This window comes from Siphateles boraxobius, unplaced genomic scaffold (assembly GCF_051911475.1).
Source record: "Siphateles boraxobius isolate OS27281-9 unplaced genomic scaffold, OSU_SipBor_1 32, whole genome shotgun sequence".
NCBI lineage: Eukaryota > Metazoa > Chordata > Actinopteri > Cypriniformes > Leuciscidae > Siphateles > Siphateles boraxobius.
Window position 1 is genome coordinate 4532834 of NW_027508942.1, and position 25250 is coordinate 4558083.

General features: G+C 40.1%; 3 protein-coding genes across 4 annotated transcripts in view; 2 read left to right on the plus strand and 1 right to left on the minus strand.

The window, feature by feature from the left end:
* garre1 (granule associated Rac and RHOG effector 1) overlaps positions 1 to 14295 on the plus strand; it is a 46479-nt gene extending 32184 nt beyond the window's left edge. For both annotated transcript variants that reach the window (XM_077194645.1, XM_077194644.1), the window contains exons 8-14: positions 4531 to 4628; positions 5503 to 5628; positions 7847 to 8877; positions 9821 to 9986; positions 10818 to 10955; positions 11052 to 11130; positions 12156 to 14295. In XM_077194645.1, the coding sequence (XP_077050760.1) occupies positions 4531 to 4628; positions 5503 to 5628; positions 7847 to 8877; positions 9821 to 9986; positions 10818 to 10955; positions 11052 to 11130; positions 12156 to 12482 (1965 nt within the window). In that variant the 3' untranslated portion in view covers positions 12483 to 14295. The remainder of the gene's footprint in view (positions 1 to 4530; positions 4629 to 5502; positions 5629 to 7846; positions 8878 to 9820; positions 9987 to 10817; positions 10956 to 11051; positions 11131 to 12155) is intronic.
* On the minus strand, positions 13470 to 23632 carry ss18l2 (ss18, like 2). The gene is made up of 3 exons (XM_077194716.1): positions 23388 to 23632; positions 15559 to 15635; positions 13470 to 15480 (listed from the first exon to the last, which is right to left on the minus strand). Exons 1-3 carry the CDS (start codon positions 23454 to 23456, stop codon positions 15369 to 15371), a joined length of 258 nt encoding a protein of 85 aa, XP_077050831.1. The 5' UTR covers positions 23457 to 23632; the 3' UTR covers positions 13470 to 15368.
* Positions 23633 to 24524: 892 nt separating this feature from the next.
* Positions 24525 to 25250, plus strand: part of LOC143700892 (uncharacterized) — a 120179-nt gene continuing 119453 nt past the window's right edge. Inside the window, exon 1 of the mRNA XM_077194640.1 lies at positions 24525 to 24664. The gene's annotated coding sequence lies outside the window, so the exon portion shown is untranslated. The remainder of the gene's footprint in view (positions 24665 to 25250) is intronic.

Genomic DNA, 25250 nt, shown 5'->3' on the forward strand with positions numbered 1-25250 from the left:
ATTTATGTACAATTTAATTCTAAAACGAATTTTAAGGTCACACAAAAAAAGTCACATTACACACAAACCATAGTTCAAAATAATAGCATTTATCTGAAATAGAAAGCTTTTGTAACATTATACACTACATTTGAAAGAAAGTAATAGCCATAAACATTAATAATAATCAGAAATGTTTCTAGAGCAGCAAATCACATCAGCATATTATTCCATCAGGAAGATTGCATGTTTTCTTGCGTGGCTGGATGTTGGACTCATGAACAATAATCACGTTGTTTGAATTCGCTAAAACTGATTTGCCGAAATCAAAACCCGGCTGGACAGTGAAAGAAATTTGCCGTTAGTGCGAGTCCGGATCGAACCGGGAGCGATCAGACGGCAGAGGATTCTGTTCGCAAATCAAACAATGATTTGTCCCATAAAAATAATGATCAATTTAGAGTTTATTATTCGTATGGTCTGATGTGCGTGAGCTGTGATTAGAAGATGACCGGTGTCGTCATCATTCTCTAGTGTCGTGTTGCTGGTGTATCAGTCAGTGGTTAGATCAGCGTAGCAGTCAATAAACGGGACAAGGGAGTAGAGGGCTGCATTGGGATTGAGTCCCGCCGGGTCCCACGGGACCCAACGCAAATCTCGCGGGAGCGGGCGGTTTGAACTTTGCTGCGGGCGGGAATGGGCGGCTAAAAAAACAACTGCGGGATCGGAAGGTAGCCTAGCGACATGATGGAGATGTCAATAAATGATGATGAAAAGAACCTCAAACGAAGTATTTACAGCACAAAACCTAAGCAAGGCAAGTCTGACATCTGGACTACTATTCATCTTCCTGATCAGTGCGTCAGAATACATGCAGGCCAGGGAAACGAAACAAACAACTCCATGAATCTCTTTGATAATAGCAATACAAATACGTGTTTTTTCCTGCGGGACGGTAGAAGACACAAAATCAATGCATCTCTATTATTGTGCGGGAATAAATTCTCAGAGTTTTGCGGGTGTGGGCGGGAGTGGACATACATATTGCGGGAGCGGGCGGGAGTGTAACATACGTTGCGGGAGCGGGCGGTAATTGTCAGAAATTCGGCGGGCGGGAGAGGGGTGAAGAAAACAGTCCCGCGCAGGGCTCTACAAGGGAGGTCCCGTACGGGACAAATAAATTAGGCCCAATATACGGGACAGTTGGCAACCCTAACTATAGGAACTATCCGTGACGTTAGTATACGCTGATTGGCCGAAAGCACGCGAAACACAGGCACCCGCCATTTTTTAAAAGCTGTGTAAACACACAGATTATAGCCTATATATTTACTCCAGAAACTAACTCTACGAACATGGAAAACATTATAGATGGGCCTCTTAACCTTTACGCTGAGGAGAAAATCCAACGCAACTTTGAGGTGACCAAGCCAAACATGATTCTGTATTTCTGCTCCGCTAGCAACACTGAACATCAACCACACAGCTTACGCTAATAACCTTTCATTACTGTCTACTTTCCATGCATAAAAATTCTATTTAATAACATATTAGACAGGACTGTTAGACAGATCTTAAACTAATGAACATGCAGAATAGGAGCACTGTGTGCTCTTGCGTTCTCAGCGCCGTCAAAATAAACGTCACAACAACAAGCGCGGCTTACGTCACTTCAGAGTTCCTACTGGCGGTGCGAATGGAACCAGAAAAACTTTCCTAGGGGAATCATTAGATCTCGGGGAACCGCCCTGGTGGCTAGATCCTAGAACGACTCCGTGCGAAAGCCACTGTTGCAGCTTATTCAGACAGGAACTGGCCATTTGGACAAGAAGATCCATAAAACCACCAATCACTTTTTTTGTTGTTGTGGTGTATAAAAATACCTGCTACATGTATAAATGTAAACAAGTCATCTCAAGTCAAGTCACCTTTATTTATACAGTGCTTTTTACAATACAGATTGTTTCAAATCAGCCTTATAGTGATGCATTTGGGCTGTTGTTCAGCTGAAGTCTTTTCAGTGTTGATTCAGTTTCGTTATAAAGATCATCAATTAAAATAGTTTGCTAACACTTTATTTTACAGTGTCCTTGTTACAAGTGTACCATTGTAATAACAGTAAATTATGCATAATTACTTGCAACAAACCCTAATCCTACCCTAACCCTATAGTAAATACATGTTGTTTATTAATATTACTTAAATATATAATTACACTGTAACAATGGCATCTTAAAATAAAGTGTAACCATTAGTTCATTTCATCTATAAAGCGGTTCTGCAAGCTGTGAAGCTGGTCATAGTGTCTGTGTTGGAGGACCGGTCTGGTTCTTATGGTCTCTGCTGAGGATCTGAGCCGGTGACTGTCGTGTCGACGAGGCCTTCACAGGGATTGTCTTGTAGACGCTGACATTCAGGGCTGTGTTTTGGTCGTGTCTAGGTCTAGATGTCCACCGTCTGATCTGGATATGGACCGGATCCGGCTGACTACGGTAACCTCGGGATAAGGAGGAGACGGAGACTAATATTAGCGTAGATGCATTTCTACTTACGATGTAACGAGTACATCGGGTGTTATAGGAAGTGTTCCCGGTTCCATTTAACCTAATTTATACAGCCTAACAATCATTTAACTGATTTGAATAATAGAAATATTGATAATGTGTTGTGTACGCCAGGTTAAAGAGATGCGTTTTTAGTCTGGATTTAAACTGACAGAGTGTGTCTGCTTCTCAAACAAGTCTAGGAAGACTGTTCCAAAGTTTTGTTGCTAAATAGGAAGAGGATCTACCGCCTGTGTCACGGTGGGTAGTCGAGAATGGAAAAGAGGACTCAAGTGCGGAGTGACATGAAAAGGTTTAATAAAGATAAAACATAAAATAAACAAACCAACAAAAGAAATCCAAGGTCTCAGAACTTAATCCAACACAGACATGGCAGAACAGGACAGGCACAGAACTCCACGCGACTAACACGCGTAACAATAACAACGGACGAGCACAGGACAGCAAACACAGGTAGACTAAATAGTGAGGCAAACAAAGGAGGGTAACGAGGAGAACAGTTGAGACAAATAAACCAATAATCAGATAACAAGGGGGAGGGACCAGACAATGACAAGAGCACATGGCCCAAAGTAACAAAACACCCATGTGCGTCACAAGACAGGACAGACATGTGACAGCCTGCAGTTGATTTTCATATTCTAGGAATTATCAACTGGGCAGAATTTTGTGATCGCAATAGATGTGAAGGACTGTATTCTAGGGACGCACGATATATCGGCCACCAAATGTGTATCAGCCTATATGTTCATTTTTAAAGTTATCATTTTCGGTTTATTTAACGACAAGAAAATTTGCCTGATATATTAAAGCCGATAAATAATGGATTATTTCCTTCAGCTGAGACAAATCAGATCCGCACTGTTGATTGGATTTTATATAATTGGAATCACAATAAAAAAGGAAATAAATAGATACAATTATAACGAGAACATTATAATTGTGTGCTTGGGACATGGCTTTTAATTGTGAAACGTTTGTTTTTGTAATCAGGCTCTCAATAATTATCTAAAAATCTGGATTTAGATTTATTGGCTAAAATATTGGTTATCGACTTTCAAATATAAAGAATTATCGTTAACTGTATCGGCCAAAATGTTCATATCGGTGCATCCCTACTATAATGCGTTAAGAGCTCGCTCAAGTACTGAGGAGATAAACCATTCAGTGCTTTGTGAGTAATTGGAAAGATTTTAAAATGTATGCAATGTTTAATAGTGAGCCAATGCCATGATGACTGAGATGTTTAGAAGTGCGTACATAAAATCAATGACACCTCTGTAGACTGGACACATGTCATATGATACTATGTGCCTCAAAGACGACTATGAATTATCAAATTTATTAGATTTTATTTTATTTCATAAACCTCACAAATGTTAGCAGTAACTAATCTTACCTGAGAAGTGTTCGCAGCAGCGGCCTGTAAACTTTCTATTAACCAGCATATTTTATTGGTTCATTGTCAGCAACGTTCACACGGAAGAAAGAATGAAAGTCTGAACTCAAGGTTTTGGAAAAGGCCACCGGCTACAGGAAAATGATTTATGAAAAATCATAAAGCCGTTTCCATGACGCCGTTTCTTTCCTTGCGCTGTGTGTGGTCAGAGTGACCGTGAACCTTTGGGCGTGTGTGTGTGTGTTTTCTGTGTAGAGTCCCCATCATTTGAGTCACATTGAGGATACACCTGCGCCATTAATAACAATAGCCCACGTCCTGTTTGTTAGGAAACACCCTCCCTGTTTCAAACTTCACGGCCTCTTTTCAAGAACTGTGGGAAATATTTCATTTGTGTTTTCTGCTGGAAACGGCTTTCTGACAGTGATAAAGTCGGTTCACTGGGGCTCTCGAGTGTCCAAGTGTTTTTTCTTTGACAGAAATGATTTATGATCACAGGACGAGTAACATGAATGATTTATTCACTGGCAGAGCTTCATTACAGTGTGTACAGTTATTAAACCTGATGATGATGATGTGTTTGTGCAGGTTGTGGTTGACACGGCTCAGATTGAGAATAAGGAAGCTTACGCCCCTCAGATCTGTCTTGAAGGATCTAAAGTTGTGATCCAGGTTCCTTCCACATGGTGAGTAACTGTATTGGGTAAGGTTTGTGGTAATTATAGCAATAGTTTATTAAATCTCAGTATCACTGAAAGTAATTGGTAGATCCACATCCTTTTTACTGCATTTATTCAAAGTTGAGATGGCTAATGTTGTTGTATGAATAAAATGAAACATTATGCCTTTAACTCTTTCACCGCCATTGACTGAATATTCCTGCTTTTTCTGTATTTTCACTGTTATACGGTAGGGGGCGCTATTACAAATCTTCTGAAACAGAACTGAATCTGGATAAAAAAAGAGCAGAAACAAACTATAAAAGCATTATGCACATTGTAGTCTTTGTAAAAAAAAACTTCTCAGCTTTTTGTTCAAAATGTTGCTTTTTTTCTGAAACTTTCTTACCCACATTCACGGGTTGATAAAAAAAGAATGCATGAAGCTATAATAAAAAACATTTTTTTTGTTTAAAAGATGAGGATCTGTTCTTTCTTCTGATATATTGTGTGTTTAGATATTCGTACAACAAATATTGTGGGGCCTGTGAAATTTTTGTGAAAGTAATCAAAAAAATGCTGGCGGTGGCTAAAAAAAAAAAAAAAAAAGCTGTTGGGGAGTCAAGACTTTTAACCCCTGTTAAATTGGGTCAATTTAGCTAAAAGCATCTTTTCTATCAAATTTAAAACTTAAAGGGATTGTATAATTGATATATTTTATTATTTTTGCAAGAGGAATATTGTTACATTTTTGGTATACAATTGTCTGTTTTAATTTAATTTCTCTAAGTTTAAGCTTCTTCTCAAAGTTTAGCCTTTGCTGATGATATGGCATAACATAAAAAAGTAAAATAAAATAAACAAATAACTTGTAAATGTAATCTACTGTTTTGTCTGGCAGGTGTCTGAAGGAGGATCCGGCCACGATGTCTCTGCTGCAGCGCAGTCTGGATCCAGAGAAGACCCTCGGCCTGGTGGACGTGCTTTACACGGCTGTGTTCGACCTCCACCGCTGGAAGGAGCGCAAGTCAGTGGCAAACGCATTAGTGCTGCAATCTCACGCTCAGCTTAGATCACTCAGTGCTGAATGAAAACAGGAATATGAAATTTTTTGTTAGATCAAGATAAGGATATGCTTAATTATTTTTTTAATGTATTTTAACAAGTTGTCAAGGCCATATTTCCTATTATCATTTAGTTTAACTTGATGTACTAAAATTAGTGATATATATACAGGTCCTTCTCAAAAAATTAGCATATTGTGATAAAGTTCATTATTTTCCAGAATGTAATGATAAAAATTAAACTTTCATATATTTTAGATTCATTGCACATCAACTGAAATATTTCAGGTCTTTTATTGTTTTAATACTGATGATTTTGGCATACAGCTCATGAAAACCCTAAATTCCTATCTCAAAAAATTAGCATATCATGAAAAGGGTCTCTAAACGAGCTATTAACCTAATCATCTGAATCAACTAATTAACTCTAAACACCTGCAAAAGATTCCTGAGGCTTTTAAAAACTCCCAGCCTGTTTCATTACTCAAAACCGCAATCATGGGTAAGACTGCCGACCTGACTGCTGTCCAGAAGGCCATCATTGACACCCTCAAGCAAGAGGGTAAGACACAGAAAGAAATTTCTGAACAAATAGGCTGTTCCCAGAGTGCTGTATCAAGGCACCTCAGTGGGAAGTCTGTGGGAAGGAAAAAGTGTGGCAAAAAACGCTGCACAACGAGAAGAGGTGACCGGACCCTGAGGAAGATTGTGGAGAAGGACCGATTCCAGACCTTGGGGGACCTGCGGAAGCAGTGGACTGGGTCTGGAGTAGAAACATCCAGAGCCACCGTGCACAGGCGTGTGCAGGAAATGGGCTACAGGTGCCGCATTCTCCTCGTCAAGCCACTTTTGAACCAGAAACGGCGGCAGAAGCGCCTGACCTGGGCTACAGAGAAGCAGCACTTGAGTACCCACAGTCAGTGATGGTCTGCGGTGCCATGTCAGCTGCTGGTGTTGGTCCACTGTGTTTTATCAAGGGCAGGGTCAAGGCAGCTAGCTATCAGGAGATTTTGGAGCACTTCATGCTTCCATCTGCTGAAAAGCTTTATGGAGAGGAAGATTTCATTTTTCAGCACGACCTGTCACCTGCTCACAGTGCCAAAACCACTGGTAAATGGTTTACTGACCATGGTATTACTGTGCTCAATTGGCCTGCCAACTCTCCTGACCTGAACCCCATAGAGAATCTGTGGGATATTGTGAAGAGAAAGTTGAGAGACGCAAGACCCAACACTCTGGATGAGCTTAAGGCCGCTATCGAAGCATCCTGGGCCTCCATAACACCTCAGCAGTGCCACAGGCTGATTGCCTCCATGCCACGCCGCAAATTCTTTCTGTGTCTTACCCTCTTGCTTGAGGGTGTCAATGATGGCCTTCTGGACAGCAGTCAGGTCGCCAGTCTTACCCATGATTGCGGTTTTGAGTAATAAAACAGGCTGGGAGTTTTTAAAAGCCTCAGGAATCTTTTGCATGTGTTTAGAGTTAATTAGTTGATTCAGATTGATTAGGTTAATAGCTCGTTTAGAGAACCTTTTCATGATATGCTAATTTTTTGAGATAGGAATTTTGGGTTTTCATGAGCTGTATGCCAAAATCATCAGTATTAAAACAATAAAAGACCTGAAATATTTCAGTTGGTGTGCAATGAATCTAAAATATATGAAAGTTTAATTTTTATCATTACATTATGGAAAATAATGAACTTTATCACAATATGCTAATTTTTTGAGAAGGACCTGTATATATATATATATATATATAATGACATATATATATATATGACACTCAACAATTCATTAAAAATTTTCTTTTTGTGTGCAAAATATTCTACATTTATACAAATATACATACATTTAGTAGAAAAGTATATATACATATGTATTTATAATATATATAATTTTCTACTAAATGTATGCATGTATATACACTTTAGTAGAATATTTTACACATACTCTCTCTCTCTCTCTCTCTCACACACTCACACACACACACACTTTATGTATGTGTACTGAAATAACTGAAATAAAAATCAAAAGCTATATAGAAAATACAGAAAAAAATATAGAAAATGGAAAATATAACAATCATAATATTGAGCTCAATGACACTAAAATAACACTGATTAGAGAGAGGTTGTAATTCTCTGCTGATGTGTGTGCGTGTCTGTTTGTGTGTGTGCAGGGAACAGACTTTGCCAACCATTCAGATCCAGCTTCAACGGGACACGACTGATTACGGCGGCCCCGTCGATCTCCCTCCCGGGAACAGCACCAAATCCTCCAGCGGCCTCCCCAAAACCATCTCCAAACTCACCTCACGCTTCACCAAGAAAACCTCGTCCAACTCCAGCGCGGGCGGCAGTTACTCGATCCCAAACACCCCGTCTCGGAGCAGCACCAACTCCGACGACAAAACCGCACGCCTGCACAGCATCCTTCAGATGAGCAGCATGCCCTGCACCCCCGACCCGAGCCACACACACATCGCTAACGGTGCAGACGAGCAGGGCATGAACCTTCCCACCGACCAGGAGATGCAAGACGTCATCGACTTCCTATCAGGGTTCAACATGGGAAAATCCCAGCAGGCGTCTCCGTTAGTGAAGAGAAGGAACTCGGTTGCGTCGACAAATGCGTCCGACTTGAAACCGCCAACCTCGCAAGTGTCTCATAACGCCATGCAGACGTTAGCGCAAACCTTACAGCAACAGACACAACAACAACAACAACAACAACAACAACAACAACAACAGCAGCAGCAACAACAGCAGCAGCAGCAGCAGCAACTTCCTTCAACACCAAAACAACAGCAGCAAACACAAACACAGACGCAGTCGCAACCGACCCTGCCGTTCTACCAGCATCTCTTGCAGCCGATCGGTCAGCCTCAGCAACAGCAAGCCCCAGTTTCTCCACAGATTCCTTCCCAGCAGCCCCCGCAGCCGAGAGCTCCCAGTAAGTGGCCCCAGGGTCCGTTGGGCGGCCTGTCACCGATCGGGCCCTTGACGCAGTGGCCGGCTCCGGGTCTGCCCGACCTCAGCTCTGACCTCTACAGTCTCGGGCTGGTCAGCACATACATGGACAGCGTCGTGTCGGAGATGCTCGGACACAAGCCCCCGCAGGGACCGCGAAACAACACCTGGCCCAACCGAGAGCAGAGCGAGCAGAGTCTGTTCGGGGTGCTGGGAGACTCCATGCCCTTTGACCCTGCAGGTGAGCAGAGACCGCAGCTCAGATGTGTTTGTAGTGGTTGACTATCATTGGTTGAGCAAAACTCTGCTGCATGGTAGAGAATGACTGTTCTGATCGAATTATTTATATATACTTTTAACTTACTTTTTTTAATTAAAGCTATGCTGAGCAGATAAATTAATGTATGATGACAAACATTGCTTTTGACTTTAAGAAAAAACAACAACAAATCAGAATTTTTCTATTTCCTAGCTTTTACTTTGGTCATTTTCAAAGACCAAAAAAAAAGGTTTTAGTTTAGTATGCATGTATTTGTATAAATATAGTTAGTATAATATTACAGTTAGTACAATATTACATTTTATTAATAAATATATATACATACACGCATACATATGATATATATATATATATATATATATCCATGCATGCATGCACACACAGAATATTATTTATATATATATTATATACAGACATATTCAATCAGTTACAATTCCATAAAGTGCTTATTTTATCTGCAATTTTTTAAAATCAATATTATTGTACTATTACTACTTTTTTTATTGCAGTCTTTTACTATATAATTAATTGTTCTGAAAGAATGCATCAAAAATGTGCAATTTTAATGTAATGAATTTAGAATTTATTTGAATTCTAATAGCATGCAATAATTGTCAAATGTAATAATTTTATTGTTTTCTCATTGTGAGTGGAATGGAGTGTGTGTGTGTGTGTGTGTCTGTGTGTGCGTGTGTGCGTGTGTGCGTGTGTGCGTGTGTGCGTGTGTGCGTGTGTGCGCGTGTGCGCGTGTGCGCGTGTGCGCGTGTGCGTGCGTGCGTGTGTGTGTGTGTAGAGTGAGTGAGTGTGAGTGTGATGGACTCCATTATGTGTTTCTGCTGTGCTGGACAGTTTAAACAAAGCGCAGGACTAACCCCACTCATCTCTCTGTCTCTGTCTCGGTCAGTGGGCTCGGATCCAGAGTTTGCTCGTTATGTTGCCGGGGTCAACCAGGCCATGCAGCAGAAACGCCAGGCTCAACATGTCCGCCGTCCCAGCAACCCCCGCAGTAACTGGCCCCACCCTGAGGAGCAGCACAGGGGCTGGGCACACCCTGAATACTACAGCGAAGGGTGAGGGACACTTGACCAGTCACATGGTGCTCGCCATGAATTATTTCATGTAGTGTCATGTAGTGTAAACATTGACGTTAATAGTTTTGGATGTTGATATATAAGGAATAATGTACATCCAGCCGGTTGTTCTCTCAAAATAAAACCCGATAGGGTGTTTATAATATATTTTAAAGGGTCTTCCATCAGCCTGGAGGGGGTTTATTCTGAGAGAACAACCGGCTGGATGTACATTATCCCGCTTATTACACAACTACTTACCACGTAAGTTAATAGTTAGACACGAAATATTGGTTGAAATATTTTATTAGGTCTTTAAACGCAAAGCTTTCACGGAGAGAGCCGTTGCAGCGCAGCAAATTCAAACTAGACGGAAATTTAAGAGATACGGTATACTGTCATACCACTTATTACACAGAATTTCACCACTTAAATAATTATGGAGATAAGAGATATTGATTTCAGATTTAACTGTTTTAATATCATTCCTGTTATTATATCATAATTAAGCAGTATACAAAACAATAGTCACAAAATGGCAGCCGCTGCGTTTTTATTACACAAGAGAGCGAGTCCATGATACTGGATGGCATAGTTAAATAACTGTACTCAAAATATTGATTAGACTGAGTTTTAATATTTTATTAGCTCACCGAATGCAAAACCGTTCCTATATGTATAGTGCTGCTGACTTCAGTGACCCGGATGAGCCTGTGTTTCTGTTTTGAGAGGTTGTCATCCGGGAATAATATACCACTGGATGGTGCGATAGACTAATCAGAATCAAGTATTCCACAGAGCCGTGTAATAAAGATGTTTGTATTTGAGCAGGGAGGCGGTCAACAGCGGCTGGTCAGCCAATCAGGGGGATTCAGCCAGTTCGAGTGACGAGACCTCCTCGGCCAATGGGGACAGTCTGTTCTCCATGTTCTCTGGGCCAGACCTGGTGGCGGCTGTCAAACAAAGACGGTAACAAACATTTCATTTGTTCGTCAGAAACTGTTATCGGAAACGCTTCATGTGTTTGAGATGAGTGTGTTGCTCATGTTGAGTGTGTTTTTTTAGGAAACACAGCTGTGGTGAACAGGAAGTGTGTACTCTGCCCTCTCCTCCACTGCACCACACCAGTGATGACAGCAACCAGGTAGAAATCAAACACACACATGTTTATTCCATAATAATATCAGATGGAATTTCACAGTAGGTGCTTTCACTTATGCAGCCGTTGCTGTAAATAACTTTTGTTATAGAATGTTTAAATAATTAACGTTTGGATTATAATGGAGTGGAGTTTTTTTGCACGAGTGCACATTTCCCCCCAAATTAGTAGTAATATGCTATATTTTTTGACTGGGCCACAATGGCCAGATAAACATAATTTCTGACAAATGGTGTCACATTAAATTCAGTGTGGCTAACATGCAGGATGCCAGGAAGTGACATCACAGAGAGGACTCTTAAGATATCAGATTTGATTCTGACAGTTACTTCAGATGTTGTCAAGTGATAAAACCCCAGGATAATCATGATTTAAAAATCAATATTTGTAAATTAACTTGTAGCAAAAATGTAGCAATCAAGTACCGTAATAAAAAACAACACATTTTTGTCAAAATAAAAATAAACTTTATTTTTACATTTTTATTATTATTTTTCTTTATTTGACAAAAAGTCAGAAACTTCTTGTTTTAATAATGAGCCTTTATTATACTAGCTTATACAGTAATAGTATAATATGTAAGAAAATACAAAAATAAGACTAATACTGTCAATATTTTGTGCAATAAATATATTTTATTGGAAGTTTTTCTTTAGTCACTAAATTTTATTTTTTTAAAGTTGAATAAAATAATAATAATCACTTATTACATCAGACTACTATGAACTTAACATTTACATTTTGAAACTAAAAACTTTAAAATGCAGATGCAAGTGCAGGAACATACTACTGGGGCAATGATTAATCGCGATTAATCATAAAAGTTTGTGTTTAAAAGTTTGTGTTTATATAATACATATTGTGTGTGTCCTGTGTATAATTATTTTGTATATATAAATACAGACACATGCATGTATATATTTAAGAAAAATGTATTATTTATATATTAATGCCTTCGGCACACTTTTATAGTTTTGCTCCATATGTGTGTTGTGCCGTTTGTGTTACAGGACAGCAAAACTAAAACATGGCCTCCTAAAGCCCCGTGGCAGCACTCCTCACACACCAACACCATGCCCAATCCCAGCTCTTCCCTCTACCAGATGACCATCCCCTCTAGCCAATGGGGCGACTCCATGCAAATGCTGCAGTCTCCGGTGTGGTCGACAGCCAATGACTGTCCTCCATCCTCCGGGATCTCTTCCGGCTTCCCGTTCACACAACAACAACAACAGCAGCAGCAGCAACAGGTTTCTCAGCACAAGATCCTGAGCAAAGGCTTCAAAACCTTCCTGCTCAAACCCGAGCATCGACCCTCATACCTACACCAGTACTGAGCTGGACCCGTGCTGGGAGAGGTCGAGCCCAGGGTCGAACCGTTGATGTTTTATAAACCCAACAAGGCTTCATCGTAGAAACCCAGCTGGGATTGTTCATCTTGTTGTGAAGTGTGCCGTAAACCTGGTCTAGACTCCAACCTTGTGAACTAGAAGTGTTTTTATAGGGAAATTTGCATTTAACATAGTGGTTAATAACATTTTTGTACACAGATGCGTGTCCCCAAACAGAAACGTAACTGCCTTCCACGCTGTCCGAACGATGCATGATTCATGTTAACAAACAGCAGCAAGTCGGACCATTTCACTGGCAGCCGCTTCGATCTCGATTCGTTCGGCTTCGAGTTTACACGCGACTTTTCCGATATGCATGGCCACCGTGCTCACTCACTGCGCACTATTGCAGCCGCATTACGAAGATCCGGGGTCCTGGTTCGCTAACCGGACGTCCCATATAACGATACTGTGTTAAAATAGCTGTAACTGCCAAATGTCATGTGGGACGACCCAGACTGCAGCTCTCAGCTACTGTTCCATAGCTTGTAAATGACTCGGAAAAAAGACACAAAAAAGAACTATAAATAATTTACTTTTTATGAAGAGGCTTTGAGCAGGCTCGGCAGAAATATAATAATCATAGCAGAGGTGTAATTTGAAAGATATACACTACTTTTTCAACGTCTGACAGATTTAAAAAGAAGAAAAGAAAAAAAAAAGATGTTAGCAGTAAGTAACTTTGTGCCATGTTGTTTTGAATAGCACTTGCAGATATTTTCTCTAACCAAAGTATTGTTTAGAGGGGGGAAATGGTGCTTGAAATTAAAAAAAGAAACGTTGTTTGGGAGCGTAGTAGTAGTTATATCTAGAAAGAGAGAGAGAAGAAAAAAATCCTTTTATGAAAAACACAAAACCCTTCTGTATGGTCGAACCCCTTCATCCTGTTTGTTTTCCCATTGGCTTTCTTCAGAACGACACTAACACTTCTCATAAATATAACATTTTATTCCTTTCAAATACAATATATTTCTTGTACAAATATTGACAGTATTAATCTTATTTTTGTATTTTCTTACACATATTACCATTACTCTATAAGTTAGCATAATATAGGCTTAATAATAAGTAAAACGTTATTTTCCCAAGATGTGAAGCACATTTTTTTCCCTTTCCTACAGAGTTTAACTGTACCTTCTTTCTACAGAGGTTACCAAATACACCATTATAAACACTAATAAATGGTTCTGGTCGGATTGGGGTGGATTTATTTTTTTTGGTTATTTTTGAGCCCAGATCCTGTTGGTTTCTGTGGTTTCGGGCTGCATCTTAAAAGCCCAGAATGTTCATTTCGTGACGTTTGCCGATGCCAATGTTGCCTGTATTTATGATATGACCATGTTTTCTGAAAACTAACATACTTACCATGTTTACAGAGAATCGTTTGCTGTATATAAATATATCTTTTTATAGTTCTGTGCTTTGCACAATCAAAAATGTAGGTTCGTTGCTTCGTCCGTGTTTTTCTCCCAAACTGTTTCGGCTTTTTTCTTCTTCTTTTTTTTTAAAAGATAAAACATCTTCAATGACCTTGGACTGTAACGCTCAACATTTCTCAGCTGTGTCAAAATGGTTTACTAGTGGCTTCAAAAAAATTAAAAGGAGTTTAAAAAAAAAGAGAGAAAAAAAGAAAGAAATGTTGCCCTGACAGAAGATATGATGGGCGACTGCTTGGCTTATGTTGCTTATTGTTCACTAGAGCTGGCAACTGATTATTTCCAAGTGTACCAGCAATGCAAAAAATAAATATATAACATAACATCTGCTTTCATTTCGTCTTTGACTCATTTTGCATACAAACTGAGCTTTCACATTTTGTATTTCTGTAATGTTCTGTAATTCATTTTCTCAATTTGCTATATTGCAGTTAAAATCAGGAGGTTAAAAACAATACCACCATGATCTAGAAGTCCTTCAATGATTCATAAGGAATCTGATTTGCATTTTGTGCCGAATGGATTTTACATGGCAAACCGCTAAATGAGCTTTTACAGGGTTCGTACAGATACTGTAAAATGAAATACCAGGACTTTTCATGTGCTGCGTTTTTGGTTTTAAGGACTAAAATCAGAGATTTCGCTTATTGAACAATATCTTTGAAATTATAAAAAAGGTAAATAGATGATAAAACAAAATGGTCCAAATAAAGTGCAGCACATGCAATGACTTGTAACTTTAACCATTGAAAGGACACTATCACAAAGATATCGCTTTCCTTATTCTGTTTTTTTCTCCCATGAATATGAAGAATGAAAGCTGTATCATAAACTTGGATATTTGAGCAATATCATGCTCATAGCCATGCAAAATGGCTCTATATCGGCATTGATTTTGAGTGAAAAGATTGTTTTATCAATGAAATTAACATATATTGTCTTTCAATAATTAAACCACTTTTTACAAGTAACTTTTCATAAATGTTTTTTCAAGGGTTTTCCAGGACTTAAATTATATAAAAAAAATCTAATTCAAGCATCTTGTTCGAACCCTGCTTTTTTTGTGTGTAACTGAAAGCATCAAATAAGAACATTTTTGTAGTAAATTAACATGCAAATGGTGGAAGAGTTCTGCGGCACTTGTTTATATAAAAGTCCAAAGCATTTACTGTATTTCATATTTGATTATACACAGTATTAAAGTATAAATATTAAATTATTTACATAAAAACAGTGTTCATAAAGACAGCAATGCATTTGGTGCCTAAATTTAGCACAAATTATTTGTATTCACGTATATTGAAATGTACATAAACAACCGAGCTGTTGAGCAATACAATAGTTAATGACTTGCATTTATTATAACGTGTTTACAATATTCCTGTAACCAGAACATCTAACTGACTGAGTTGTTTGCAGAAGTCTGCGTCTCCTCCGGCACGATATCTGTGCCGGCATCAGCAATGGTTCCCAAATACACGATGTTCCGGTGCAAAATCTGCTGGTATCTGTGAAGGAGATGAAGTACATACTTCATTAAAAGCACTAAAGCATATGAAGAGAACAGACGCATGACACACACGTACTGAACACACTCTGTGGCTCGGCCCTTCTGCAGATACTCTGTGATGCATCTCACCAGCTGATCGTTCTCATCCAGCAGCTGCAAAACAGTGGCAATCAATTAGTAGCCTAACTTCAGGAAACACTTCATAACTTTACATATATACACTTGTGTAGGTCAAGATTTTCTGCACCAGAAAGGTCATTTAGTTCTTCATTAGGCATCTCTTTGAACCTCTGACCCGATGCATGACAATGATGAACGCAGAGGATAGAGAAAAACAAAATGCTGGTCATGGGTTACTTAGCCAGAGATTATAGTTTATAAAGTTATAAATATGGATATTTTTCTTAAAAAAACGCATTTGCTTCAGAAGGCCTTTATTAACCCTGTCATATGAATTATTTTTATGATGGATGGATGTACTTTTGGGCATTAAAATCTCAGGTACCATTCACTCCCATTATAAAGCTTGGAAGAGCCAGTATTTTTAAATATAACTCCGATTGTGTTCGGTTGAAAGAAGGAAGTCATATAAACCTAGGATGGCTTGAGAGGGTGAGTAAATTATGGGATCATTTTCATTTTTGAGTGAACTAACCCTTTATGCTGTACACATCTCCTTTTATAATATGTGATTTAAAGTTCGCTGAAAGGTATTTTTCTGGATTTTTTCTTTTGCATTGCAAAATGTATTTTATTCACAAGAACAAATGTCTCAAGACTGTCAAGATTCTTTCATGTTAAAATTTCCCATACTGTAAAATCTCTTAAACTCAATTTAAAATAACATTTATTATATTATCTTCCTTACTCTGGTTAAGGCTTTGTTTTTATTTTGTTTGTATTTTCCCTTCCCCTACTTCAAATGCAGTGTTTTTTCTTTACAGTAAAAAGTCCTCGTATAGACTTATAACTTATAAATCAAGTTAACTTTTAGTTATATAACTTATAACTTATAAATCAAGTTAAATTGCAGTTTTTTTTAAGGAAACAAAATTATTACTATGGGATTTCAATACAAACACATGAGTTTAATTGTGATTATTTGAACCCAATTCACTTATTTCACGCAGCTGTTATTTTGAAATCGAAAGCGAGGCTGCGGTGGGAAGAACCCCGGAAGTAAAGATAAACAGCAATGCCTTGGACTACCAACCTGAAGCTGCTGCCGCGATTTACACTATTGGATGTTAATATCCAATATATGATATGTATATAGTTCGTTCCTGCTTCTATTTTTACTTTCTGAAAAAAAAAAATATATATTTATAAATTAATTTCACTGTATTTAGTCTAAAGTATGAAAGAAATGTATGTACATTTTTAGAATAACTAATTTCTACATTAAACAACAATACACCATCGCATTTGCGGCTCTCCTATGATTAAAGGCGACACTTCCGGTTTGCTTCCCATCGGAGCATCGCTTTCGATTTCAAAATAACGACTGCGTGAAATTAGTGTATTGAGTTACTCGCTTTGAATTTTGATCAGTAAATGATTATATGCCAAAAGTTGAATTCGTGTTTTTACTGTTTGAATTGATCTAAAATATAATTATTTTGGCATATTAAATTGGCAACGTTCACACTAATTTAATAACAGGTGCGACTCTCGAACTCTCGCGTTCACACTGCAGCAAACAGAAGTGGCGCGAATTCAACGTTTAAATCTTAAAGGGCAACAAAACCCTAAACCAACTTTTTTTAGTTAATGATCTGTTAGACTGGGGCTTTATTATTGCTGTTCATTGATTCAAGTAATTTTTTGACATTTGGATTTAAAGTGTTTTAATTCTACAATATATGGTGTAAAAACATCTGAGTGCTGCCCTCTTCAGGTTGAACAGCGGATACCGCAGTTGAATTTTCCTATTGGATGTTGCAGTGGTTTGTGACTTAAGCAACCACCAGTTAACCACACCCTTGCCTAAAGAAAGACACGTCTCAGGTGCACGCCCCCCTCCGCTGGGCTCTGCCCACTTTTCCAGCATTTTTCAAATATTGCCAGTGGGTGGAGTCAGGCTCTGACCAGGGGTTTAGTTACCCTTTAACCCTCTAGGGTACATTGTTTTCCAGTCACACATAGGACTTTAAGTGACCGGACCCCTAAAATCAAATTATTATTATTTATTATATTATTATTTAAGTAAAATCAATGAAAAGTATTTTTGTTCAATAATATTTTTTATTTTTTTATTTGGTGTTTTGAGAGAATTCTATGATAACTAATAATTATGATCATTTTTCCCCATTGAATATAACAGAAAATGTGTGTGTATATATATATAATTTCTATTATTTTCTTAATTAATGCTGTATTTCAGGTTAAATTAGAGACTAGGCCTATAGAAATATTTTTTTGAAATCAGATTGGTGACATCTGTTAGAAGTAGTGAGCATAATTATCATGCAATAACATATTGTAACCACTAGATGGATTTACAGCTCTCTGTAGAAAGGCTTGTGAATTCTAGTTGTTTTGAACATACTTGCCTATTTTTTTCGAACATATTTGCCTATTTTTTTCAGCTTGTGGATTTTAATATATAATGAGAGATTCTCAAAGACTATTTTTGTCAAGTTTTTTGTTTGTTTGGTTTAAAAAAAAATTGTACAATTCAATGAACAGTAACTCTTATTCAAAATTGGCAACAGCAATTATGAACAAAAAACTAAAATAACAGCAAAAGTATATTAATTATCAAACCGTAAATGGAAAATAGGATGATATTCAAAACCCTTTTTTATTTCTCTATTTTTATTGACAATTATTATACTTTTGCTGTTATTTTAGTTTTGTTCATTATTGCTGTTGCCTTTTGAATAAAAGTTACTGTTAATTGAATATGTAAATAATATACACATAATATGTAAATAGTTAGGATGAAAACACTTTTTTTTATTTCTCTAACTATATTTACATATTATTTACATACTAACTGTATTTGTAACTAACTAACTGCATTTTATTTCACATATTCTCACATTTCTCTGTTACAGTTTCACCAGTCTCATATTTCCCTGTGTGTGTGTGTGTGTGTGTGTCTATTTTGCAACCTTGATGGGTTACAGTCTCATACTTTCATTGCTGTGTGCTTTTGATTCCTTACATTTATAAATAATTGCTTTTATTTCACACATTTCCCAAAATTAGCTTTTGCAATGACACGCGTTCATTAGTGTGTGCGTGTGTTTTTGTGTATGTAAATATGTGTGTGTGAGTGTATTTGTCTGTTTTGCACTCTTGATGTTTTAGAGATTCACCCCTTTACTGTTGTGTGATTTTTTCCTGCATCGTGGCTGATTTGTAGATTGTATTTTCATATTTTTGCCAATTTCCCATTAATTTCCTATGGCGGTCATTTTCTACCCGAAGGTCCCGAGTGTGATTTTTTTTTTAACGACCACTTAGACTTTTCAAATCGTGTCCCCAATTTTTATGTGTGTTCATATACCAAGTACCATAAAAGTCGCCAAGTTTCGTACCATTCCGATGAAGCTACGATTTAAAATATATTTATATATATATTAAAAAAATTCCGGTCAGAAATGACCGAAGTACCCCAGAGGGACATGTTTTTAAACCTGAGTGAACGCGCACAACGGACAACTAACGAGACCAGCTCAGATGAAAGAAAGACACTGACTGAGACTACAATCTTTATATGACTTTTGACTCATATATTTATCTCCGTAAGTTCACAAAAACACGACAACACATATGAAACCCGTGTAAATGACGTAACGTTAACTGGTTGTTCAGTACGATCCGTCACTTCCGTGAGTCCTGAAAACGTCTCTGGTTACTCACGTAACCGTAGTTCCCTGAGAGGAGGGAACGAGACATTACGTATGGGGAAATCCATTTTCCTCGAATCATGAAGTCTGATAGAATAACTCTTTTGCTTGCAAATAGCCAATGGCAGTCCCGCCATCACCTGATTGGCTGACACTGCTCAATATAGGTGACGGCGGGCGCCAAAAACCTCAGAATCTTAGCTGAACGAGAGTAAGAACTGTGAGCCCCTTCCCACACGGCAGGTTACGTAATGTCTCGTTCCCTCCTCTCAGGGAACTACGGTTACGTGAGTAACCAGAGACGTTCCCTTATCGAGTCGGTCTCTCGACATTACGTATGGGGAACAATAAAACCCCCGCCGCGTGGGAAAAACCCCGCCCAGCTAGAACAAGCTGAAGATAGCACAAGCGCTAATCCCTATACAGCTCAGGAACCGCCACCGGACCTGGTCGAAACCACCTCTTGGCACAGAGCCAAGTCGGCAACCGCACCAACGTGGCCCCTCCCACACAGTTAAGCAACACTGAACTGAATGAGTGGGGAATTGCAGCAATGTGATTGGTGCTTAGGAATACACTGCCGGCTTATGAATGCGGGCATAATAATAAGGACACAACATAGAGAATAGATAGCTTTATATTGCTAATAACTCACGCTTAGTCGGAACCGCGGCTAGAGTGTGCGCCACTAGGGGCATGTCTAGCCTAGTCCAATGACAGCTCAGCTTTCTCTCCCTGTACTGACAGTACATGCGGTGTGAATGAAGGAATATTCAAGTTATAGAATCTCGCAAACGTATTACGCGACGACCAGCCTGCCGCGAAGCAAATGTCCTGGATAGACATACCTCTCGCCCACGCCCATGATGACGCCAAACTCCTAGTGGAGTGGGCGTGCACTCCTATAGGGCAAACAGCTCCCCGAGAAGTATAAGCCAGTCGCACAGCCTCCACTATCCAGTGCGATAGCCTCTGTTTCGACAGCGCGCCGCCTTTCTTGGCACCCGCGAAGCAGACGAAGAGCTGCTCTGAAGTTCGAAAATGGCTAGTTCTGTTCACATAAGCACGCAGGGCACGCACGGGGCACAAAGCGTCCTTCTGAGACTCTGAAATACTGGCCACATCGGGGCAAAATGCTGGAATTGTAATCACCTGGGCTCTGAATGGAGTTGAGAGCACTTTAGGCGAGTATCCGCGCTTGGGTAAAAGTCTGACCATGCAATCTTCCGGTCCAAACTGCATACATGCACTGTTCACTGACAGAGCCTGTAAGTCCCCCACTCGCTTACCGCAGGCTAGCGCGAGCAAAAACGCCGTCTTGAATGAGAGAACTTTGATGTCACTAGACTCAGCTGGCTCGAAAGGCGGGTCAGACAGCGCACTAAGCACTAACGACAGGTCCCACACCGGCACCTGACGAGGGCGGGGGGGGAAAAGCCGCCTCGCTCCCCGGAGGAAACCCGTTATCAAAATGTGTTTCCCCACTGAATGGCCATCTACATCACGACAAGCAGCAATAGCGGCCACGTAAACTTTCAGTGTTGGCGAACTGCCAGCATCCAGACGCTCCTGTAGGAAGGTCAAAATAATGGCGAGATCGCAATTCCTGGGGTCCTCCTTTTTGTCAACACACCAGTTAGCAAACACCCTCCACTTTAGAGCGTATAAGCGCCTCGTTGAAGGGGCTCTAGCCTCTGCTATTGTCTGTAGTACCCGCTGTGATACTCCGTGCTGATCTGCCACACGTGCAGGTCCCACAGCTCCGGGTTGGGGTGCCATATGGTCCCCTTCGCCTGAGATAGGAGGTCTCTTCTCGGCGGTATCCGCCACGGGGGAAAAAGCGCCATGTTCACTAGCTCCGGGAACCACGGCTGGTTGGGCCATCTCGGCGCTACCAGAACCAACGCACATCTCTCCTCCCTGATCTTTTGCAGCACCAGCGGCATTAACTTGATCGGAGGAAAAGCATACTTCCGCCCCTTCGGCCAGCGGCTCGACAGTGCGTCTCCCTTTAGAGGGGCCGCCGTCAATGCAAAGAACAGCGGGCAGTGGGCGTTCTCCTGCGATGCGAAGAGATCGATCTCCGCTTTGCCAAACAGATTCCAGATCATGTTTACCGTCTGCGGATGAAGCCTCCACTCCCCGTGCACAATGCCGTCCCTGGACAGCATGTCCGCGCCGCAATTCAAACTGCCCGGCACATGTACTGCTCGAATCGACAGTAGTACTTTGTCCGTCCATAATAATAGCCGCCTCGCTAGCCCCTGCAGGGATCGCGAACGTAAACCTCCCTGGCGATTTATGTACGCCACCACTGCCGTGTTGTCCGTTCTGATGAGAACATGACGGTCTTTCACAAATGGGAGGAACCCACGCAGCGCTAGATGAACCGCTTCCATCTCCAAGCAGTTTATATGCCAGCGCGTCCGATCTCCTGTCCACGTACCGAATGCCGGTCTGCCATCGCAAAGGGCTCCCCAGCCTGACAGCGACGCATCCGTAGTGACCACTACGCGTCTGACCACTCTGCCCAAAGCAGCTCCCTGCTCGAACATGGTCGTGCCGAACCACGGTGCTAGAGTCTCCAGACATGAACGCGTTATAACAAGGCGTTCCGTTCCCGCTCTCCATGCCCGCGGCTGTACGCGCCCCTGTAACCAGTGCTGAAGCGGTCTCATGTGTAATAAGCCCAGTCTGCAGACGGAAGCTGCAGCTGCCATTAGACCGAGTAGCCTCTGAAACGTTTTTAAGGGGATGGCTCTGCCTTGAACGAATAGGGCTAACACTCTCTGAATCGACTGGATTCTCGCCTCTGATAGCTTCGCGATCATAGTGCGCGAGTCCAGCACCATACCGAGGAATGTGATGGACTGGCACGGTTGAAGCGCGCTCTTCTGCATGTTCACAGACAGTCCCAAATCCGTCAGGTGAGCGAGGAGTCTGTGTCTGTGTTCCACAAGGACACTCTTCGAACGCGCGATGACTAACCAGTCGTCGAGATAGTTCAGAATGCGCATTCCACTGAGCTTCAGGGGAGCAAGCGCTGCATTCATGCACATTGTAAATACACGGGGTGCCAGGGCCAGCCCGAAAGGCAGCACTTTGAACTGGTATGCCACACCCTCGAAAGCAAACCGAAGGAAGCGCCTGTGATGCGGGGCTATCTGAATATGGAAGTATGCATCCTTTAGATCCACTGCAAGGAAGTAATCGTCGGGCTGAATGTGCGCGAGGATCTGCTTCACTGTTAACATTTTGAACGCGCGTTTCGCGAGCGCTTTGTTCAGTAATCTCAGATCCAAAATAGGGCGCATACCTCCGTCCTTCTTTGGTACAAGAAAATAACGGCTGTAGAAACCGGAGTTTTTTCGCTCTTCGGGAACTATCTCTACTGCTTGTTTGGCCAGGAGAGAGGAGATTTCTTCCCGAAGTAACGGGGCGCTCTGTTCTGACACCTCTGTCAAAATCACACCGCCGAAGCGGGGTGGTCTGCGAGCGAATTGGAGCGTATAGCCGCGTTTTATCGTGTTTAACACCCACACTGAAGCCGTCGGTAATGTTGACCACGCACTCAGGTGACTCGATAGGGGGGGCTTTAATGAATGCTGCGGCGGGGGCTGGGCGCCAGCCACCTGGGAAGCATTGGCCGCTTGCGACAAAGAGACATAGTAGAATCCACCGGAACGCGAGAGGGGATAAAAACTCCTAATTTTACTCCGCTCTGAATGCGTAAATCAAACGGTGAAACAGACTCGAGTGAAGAAAAAAGATTCTGAGGTTTTTGGCGCCCGCCGTCACCTATATTGAGCAGTGTCAGCCAATCAGGTGATGGCGGGACTGCCATTGGCTATTTGCAAGCAAAAGAGTTATTCTATCAGACTTCATGATTCGAGGAAAATGGATTTCCCCATACGTAATGTCGAGAGACCGACTCGATAAGGGAACATATGGCTGAGGTCGTTTACAGAAAGCGGTTGTTTCTCTCGTAAATAACCGAACTGTGTGTGTACGTGAACGAATTAAGCTCCGAGTTCAAATGTTTACTCACTCTTTGAATTGTCTCCTGGTTGATTTGCGCTTTTCCGCGCTGCCGTTTGGGAACAAAAACAACAGACATTTTCACGGGCTCGAAAACTCAAAGCACCGATGCGCCTCCCACGGATATATTCAGCTCAAATGGTTTCTGCAGATGAAAAATCGATTCAGAAATCCCAAACCTTGAACAACAAATCGATGAATATCAACCACAGTCTCCATCAGAGGGGCTCGTTTCTTCTGTGATTTTCGGATCTTTTAGTGACTCGGTTCATTACTGACCCCTGGAGGTCACTTTGCAGCACTGACGCGCTTTCTCTTTCAAATCAGTATTGGTTTTTGTGCCATTATTTACCGCCCCCAAAAAGGGTATTAAACCAGACACTAACTGGTAGATTGCTTTGGTAATTATGGAAATTTTCCGGCTGCGTCTGTGTTTTTTAATTTGTGTTTCGTCAATAAATCACGCACAGTACTGTCCACTCCCATTGGCACTTTTATGGGATTGCGCTGTAAACGGGAACTGTAAGTTGAGGATATTTAAAAAATAAATAATTGATTTTCTTAATTTATATTAAATCAAATCAATAGCCTATTTGGTGTGATCATCACTTGCCTCTTAAAGCAGTTTTTCTCCTAATGCCATTACCGTACCAGTAGATTTTGAGACTTGTATACAGTATATATAAAAGATCACGTGAAAGGCAGTAGGAGGTGCAAATGCGCATGAGTTTAAATAAACGAAACCGAAAGTGTTAAACGAAAGAAAAATCCACTCATTAGTAAGGAAAAAGATTAGAATAAGTTTCTTCATGTTGATAGTTCATGTAACCTAATGCTAATAAAGATAATCAGTGGAGTTAAATTAATTGTAATATAGTAGCTACTGATTAACTGCTCCGTTTGGGCGGTGCTTCAGTGACTCGTTCGGTCACGCATAACATGAGCAGATGCTTGGATATTAATTTATTTATTTTTACAAGAAAATAAGACACTATAATTTAGCGATAAACTAATTTTTTTTTTATTGAGATAAACTGATTATCTCTTAACAGTTGTTCTAGACGTCTGCATGACGCCTTTGTCGTTTTTTTTTTTTTTTTGACTGTCTGACTGCTTGCGTCATTCCTCCAATCACAGTTCTCAGCACGAGCGTTGCTTTACGCTTAGCAACCGCAAAAGAAGGATGCCATGTTGAACAGTTAATCGTTAACAAAATTTATAAACAGGCGAGAAATCTCTTCTACCAGATTCCGGACTTTGCTTTGGACTAATTAATTCAGACTTCAAGTAAGTTTTACATTTATTTATTACAGTTATTTTTGGGAATATAGTATTTATTTTATACTGTTTATATCACCGTAATATAAAATTCGACGTTAAACTAACAGGCCTGTTGTTTTATTCCGGAAGTATTAACGTTATAGGTCTGCTAACGTTAACGTTACTTCAAACAGACGTAGAAGCTGCTAAAATTAACTTACACGAATACATATTTTGAAGACGATGAAAGTTAAAACATGAGGTTTATTCTAAAGGGTTATTGTAAACGAATAATACGTTTCAAAAGGGGTTTCCTTTTTCATTTCGGGCGGTTGTTTTGTGAAAATGCGAAATCGAAAGTATTTTAAAATAGACCTTCAGAGATAAGACAGATAAACCTCATAGTGAATGTTCGTTTGTGTCAAACATAATTAATAATAATAATCTGCTGGATATAATATTTTGGTTCACACAGATATTAATTATTATATTTTATGTATATAAAGAAATGAACAGTTTTGGAAATAAATGAGTGTAAAAAATATTAAAATAAAATACAGAAAGTTATGAACTTTACATGAGTTCAGTTTGCTGCATCAAGTTTTAAACACAA

Coding starts and splice junctions, on each gene's coding strand:
- ss18l2 (XM_077194716.1), bottom strand. CDS start 23,456: ATGTCTGTTGTTTTTGTTCCCAAACGGCAGCGCGGAAAAGCGCAAATC. Junction 15,636..23,387: donor ACCAGGAGACAATTCAAAGA/GTGAGTAAACAT, acceptor ACTGTTTTGCAG/CTGCTGGATGAGAACGATCA. Junction 15,481..15,558: donor CGAGCCACAGAGTGTGTTCA/GTACGTGTGTGT, acceptor TCTCCTTCACAG/ATACCAGCAGATTTTGCACC.